We start from the raw sequence: 6,000 nt of genomic DNA, 5'->3' as shown, positions 1-6,000 counted from the left end.
CTCAGGAGTAAAGTCCTTGGGACCTTCATTTGCTGATGGGGCACAACTCAAAATGAAAAGAAGTAGCTGTAAGCACCCATTAATAATCAACATGGAATGTACGATTATTAAGAAAACTAGAAATTGTCAAAAATGAAATGGAATGCATAAACATCGATAGTGAGCTGAAATGGACTGATATTGGCCATTTTGAATCTGACAACCAAATGGTGTACTATGCCGGGAATGACAAATTGAAAAGGAATGGTGTTGCATTCATCATCAAAAAGAACATATCCATATCAGTCATGATGTACAACACTGTCCGTGACAGGATAATATCCATGCGCCTACAGGGAAGACCAGTTAATAGTGTTATTCAAATTTACACACCAACCCCTAAAGCCCGTGAGGATGAAATAGAAGAATTCTGCCAACTTTTTCAATCTGAAATTGATCAAACATGCTATCAAGATTTATTGGCAATCACTGGTGATTGGAATGCAAAGGGTAGGAGCAAAGAGGAAGGATCTGTAGCTGGAAAATGTGGCCTTGGTGATAGAAATGATGCTGGAGGTCACATGCTAGAATTCTGCAAATTCAGTGATTTGTTCATTTAAAATACTTTGTTTAGACAGCATAAAAGACGATTCTACACATGGACCTCATCAGATGGCATACACAGAAATCAAATTGACTACATCTGTGGAAAGAGAAGATGGAAAAGCTCTATATCATCAGTCAAAAAAAGACCAGGGGCAGATTGTGGAACAGACCATCAATGGTTTATCTGCAAATTCAAAACTGAAGCTGAAGAAAATTAAAACAAGTCAATGAAAGCCAAAATATGACCTTGAATATATCCTACCTGAATTTAGAGATCATCTGAAGAACAGATTTGATATATTAGATACTGAAGACCAAAGACCGGAAGAGTTGTAGTTTGACATCAAGAACATCATACAGGAAGAAAGCAACATGTCATTAAGAGACGCTGAAACTTGTTAGCATAGAGATGCTAAAGCAAATGGAAGAAATGAAGAGGTACAAGAGCTGAACAGAAAATTTCAAAGGTCAGCTCAAGACAAAATCAAATATTACAATGAAATGTGCAAAGATCTGGAATCAGAAAACCAAAAGGGAAGAACATTCTCAGTATTTCTCAAGCTGGGGGAACTGAATAGAAAATTCAAGCCTCGACTTTTGTTATTGAAGGATTCTCTGGGAAAATTATTGAATGATGCAGAAAGCATTAAAAGAATATGGAAGGAATACACACAGTCACTGTACCAAAAGGAAATGTCGATGTTCAACCGTTTCAAGAGGTAGCATGTGATTTAAGAGCCAACTATACTGGAGGAAGTTGAATTAAAGGAATTGGCAAAGAACAAGGCACCAGGAATTGATGTAATACAAATTGAAATCTCTCAAGAAAGTGAGGTGGCACTCATCTGTGCCAGGAAATTTGGAAGGCACCTATCTGGCTAACTGGTTGGAAGAGATCTATATTTGTGCCCATTCCAAAGTGAAGTGACTCAATGGAATGCAGAATTCATTGGGCAATATCTTTGATACTGCATGCGAGTAAAGTTTTACTAAAGGTAACACAGAAACGGCTGCAAGAATACGTTGACAGAGAACTTCCAGAGGTTCAAGCCGTATTCAGAAGAGGATGTGGAATGAGAGATATCATTCCTGTTTTGCGAAGGATCTTGGCTGAAAGCAGAGAATACCAGAAAGATATTTACCTGTGCTTTATTGACTATGAAAAGGCCTTCGATTGTGTGGATCATGATAAGCTATGGACAACATTGCGAAGTATGAGTATTCCAGAACACTAATTGTGTTCATGAGGAACCTGTACATAGACCAAGAGACAGTTGTTTGAACAGAACATGGGAACACTGAATTGTTTAAAATTTGGAAAGGTGTGTGACAGGATTTTATTCTTTCACCATACTTAATTCATCCTGTATGTTGAGCAAATCATCCGAGAAGCTGGGTTAGATGACAAATAAAATGTTAACATCAGGATTGGAGAAAGACTCATTAACAACCTGTGATATGGAGATGTACAACCTTGCTTGCTTAAAGTGAAGAGGACTTAAAATATTTACTGATGAAGATCAATCAAAGACCATAGCTTTCGGTATGGATTGCATCTCAATGTAAAGAAAACAAAAATCCTCACCACTGGACCAATGATCAACATTCTTATCAATGGAGAAAAGATTAAAGTTGTCAAAGACTCCATTTTTCTTGGATCAACCAACACCACTCATGGAAGCAGCAGTCAAGAAATTAAATGATGTATTGCATTAGGCAAATCTGCACAAGACATTTTTAAAGTATTGAAGAGCCAAGATGTCAGGTTGAGGACTAAGGTACGCCTGACCCAAGCCATAGTATTTCAACAACCTTATCTGCAAATGAAAGTTGGACAGTGAATAAGGAAGACTATAGAAGAATTGATGCTTTTGAGTTACGGTGTTGGAGGAGAGAATATTGAAAGTGCCACGGGCTGTCACAGAACAAATAGATCTGTGTTGGAAGAAGCACAGCCAATGTGCTCCTTGGAGGCCAAGATGGCCAAACTTTGTCTCTCATACTTTGGATGTATTGATTGTCAGGAGGGATATATTGTCACTGGAGAAGGGATATCATGCTTGTTTAAGGTGGACGATCAGAGAAAAAGAGGAAGACCTGCAGCGAGATGCATTGGCATCAGTGGGCTCAAGCGTGGCAAGGATTGTGAAGTTGGCCCAGAATCAGGCAGTGTTTCATTCTGTTGTGCAAAGGGTTGCTAATGAGTTGGTCCTGACTCGATGGCACCTAACAACAACATTTTTATTAAATGCCATTGAATCAATTTTGACTCCTAGTCAAAGTATACATTTTTCCTATAAATGTTCTGATTTGTCTACCTTACTCTTAGGTAAATAGCCCTAGTGGTATAGTTGAATCGCTAATCGCAAGGTTAGTAGTTCAAGTCCACCAGCCACTCTGCAGGAGAAAGTTGAGGCTTTCTGCTCCCGTAAAGATTTACAGCCTGAGAAACACGGTTCAGGGTTGATATGAATTGGAAACAACTCAATGGCATACCACCACCACCACTCTTAGATATTTTTGATAGTTTTTCATTTAGTTCATTTTGTTTTTCTGGATGTGCAGTTGTATGTAACATCTATGTATAAAGACCGTGTAGCCATTTCTCATTTACATATTGATATCTGTCATTGTTCTTTGGACTAATCCCATTGGCTTCAGTTCCTATGTAATGTTAGCTTGCTCCTTTGCTCTGTTAGTTACTGCCTTCTCTCCTTTCTTTCTACCCCCTGCCTGGCCTACAACTCTAGTCTCTCCTCTCCTGAATATTTCAGTAACTTGCTAGCTGGTTCCCCTACTTCTCCCTTGCTTCCGTCCAATCTATTCTCCACTAAAGCCATTGTGATTTTTTTTTTTAATGGAAAAATTTCACTGATTATTGATAGCTTCTTGTAAGCAACACCAGGCATTGTTTTAAATGCTCTACTTTTACTCTTCTTTATCCTGAAAAGTTGGTGTTTTTAGTCTTTTTTATAAGTGAAGAAAACAATATTTACAAAGGCTCTTTAAATTAACTTCCTCAAGCAACATAATTAATAAGCAACAAACTAAAATCTACCTCAATCTTTCTGTTTTAAAGTCCATGTTCTCAAACTGTTTGTTTGTTTGTTTTTAATAAAGTTCTTTCTTTCTTATTTTTTATGTGATTTTTATGTCTTTCTAAGTTGCACAGAATGGTCTAAGTTGTACTTTATTAACTATTATTTTGTTCCTTCATTCACTTCCTATTATACTTTTGGATAATTTCCTTGTTATTCACTTGCTTGGTTTTTGTGTTACTCAGTTTGCTAGGCCTTGTTCCAGTTGAAGTTTTTAATGCATGAATCCTTTTTCTGGTGTGAAACGATAAGGCAATAGCCCTAAGAATAAAAATTCTGTTTAAATGGAACACAAAGAAACTTCTTAAAGGTATAACAACTATATGTATGTATTTGGCACTTAGGGGTCAGATTAGCACTTTATCCTAAAAAATGTTTATGTAATACTTTTAATATAGAATGTTCTGTATAGTAAAATAAATGGATTGGTGTTTGGATAAAAGATAAAAATCCATACTTGCTGTTAAAGGACAAGTTTGGTTCATCATAGTTTAGAGCATCAAATACTAGAAGATCTGTTCTCTAGTCCAAATGAGTCTTAGTTGTAAACTGGAACAATCGGATACTTAATCTGGGCATTATTTTTTCATCCATTAAAGGAAACGATTATATATATACAATTTAGGGTTTTAGCGAAGATCACGTGAGTCTTTCTGTGAAAGAGTTCTCAATAACAATTGAAGTACACTAATGGTAGTGATGTTTTTCAGTGGCAGGTTATTAGTTCAACGTTTTCAAACTTTTAATTAGTTACAGAAACAGTCTAATTTTTGTTCTTATTTCAGATGACCAGTAGACACCTGAGTCAGCATGACCTGGAATCCCAGATGAGAGGGCTTATCTACACAGACTCAGACCTCGTTGTCACCCCAATTATTGACAATCCAAAGGTGCGGAGAGATAACCTTAACAACTGTAGGCTGAGATCTGGATGTTACTGAGGCCTGAACTCTGTGATCGTCTCATTCAAAATATTTTCTGCTTGGTTTTCTTTCTTGTTCCTTTTTGCTGTCAACTTCTTGTTCATTTATATTCACGTTTTCACCTCCCACCCTGTCTGTCACCCTCTCCTCTTCTTGCCTCTACTTCCACTTTTGGGGAATGGTGAATTCTTTCTGATGTGTTGGCTCTGCCTCCATGGCAAAAATACTACCAGGAAACATTTAAAAAAGACTGTATTCGAGGTTTTAGAGAAGTTAAGACAGGAAAGTAAGAGCGAAATTTTTTTTACTAGAAATCCCAGTGTGAAGTATTCTCAATATTTCTTATATGAACTCTTGGCTCCAGTTGCATAGTTTTTGCCAATAAAATGTGCACTTTCCTGTTCATGCTGTTCCAGCTTCGTAAAGTGGAATCTTTTCTAATTGCATTAAGTCCTAGCCATCCTTCAAGACCCCATCCTGCCATCCACTTCTCCCATAAACCCTGCACTGACCACATCAGCCTAAACCAGGCCGTCATCTCTCTGGCCATGACCTCATGATACAAAAGATCATGCCTTTTGTATCTTTGTGTCCCCCTTAGTCCTTAGCACACTGCCTCACCATGGTGGATACTCAGTAAATGGTTGTTGAATCACTAAAATTTCCACCTAGAAGTAAATGAGTTTAAGCATAAGCTTAAGCTTAATGTTTCCCATGAAGATTTAGTTCAGTACAACTTACAGTTGGAATGATTCTTTTTTAAAAAATCATTACCTGTATTTGTGTATTCAAATCTGAAAAGGCATTGTTGAGTTCTTTTTCAGTTGTTGACTAATTTTGTTTTTATAGTATTCTTTTCATTTCATTTTAGTAAATACTTTTTGCGGATCTCATATGCATTTGGCATGGCACTGTAGTCACAAGGTTGGTGGTTCAAACCCATCAGCCACTCCTCAGAAACCCTATAGAGGGTTAGTATGAGTTGAAACTGACTTGATGCCACTTAACAACAACAATTGGAGATGCAAAGATTTATGAGGCATAATCCCAACCGTCATAGATTATAATCTGGTAGAAGAGATAGGTATCTCTCTCAAAGAAAAGTTTTGTTTTTTTTTCTTTCTCATTTACAGATAATGAAGCAACCACCAATTAAATTTGATTCCAAAATACTACATCTGCCAGCATATTCAGGTAGGATCATAAAGGGTTTATCAAATAGTTAGACTCTTTGTATAGGTACACATATGAAATGTATTAGCAAATGGAATAATATATGAATAGGAAAAGTCGTCTTTCTGCCATTTGGCTGTATTTTTGCCAGTGTTATATCAACTGTAATCTTGGCTGAAAGCAGAGAATAGCAGAAAGGTGTTTATCTGTGCTTTATAGAC

General features: G+C 37.0%; 1 protein-coding gene across 1 annotated transcript in view; it reads left to right on the top strand.

The window, feature by feature from the left end:
• Positions 1-6,000, top strand: part of ULK4 (unc-51 like kinase 4) — an 892,765-nt gene that overhangs the window by 63,372 nt on the left and 823,393 nt on the right. The window contains exons 11-12 of the mRNA XM_006868826.1: positions 4,469-4,573; positions 5,740-5,800. Coding sequence (XP_006868888.1) covers positions 4,469-4,573; positions 5,740-5,800 — 166 coding nt within the window. The remainder of the gene's footprint in view (positions 1-4,468; positions 4,574-5,739; positions 5,801-6,000) is intronic.

This window comes from Chrysochloris asiatica, unplaced genomic scaffold (assembly GCF_000296735.1).
Source record: "Chrysochloris asiatica unplaced genomic scaffold, ChrAsi1.0 scaffold00124, whole genome shotgun sequence".
In the NCBI taxonomy this organism is placed as follows: domain Eukaryota; kingdom Metazoa; phylum Chordata; class Mammalia; order Afrosoricida; family Chrysochloridae; genus Chrysochloris; species Chrysochloris asiatica.
Note: the sequence above shows the minus strand (reverse complement) of the source record. Positions and strands in the feature narration are given on the sequence as shown.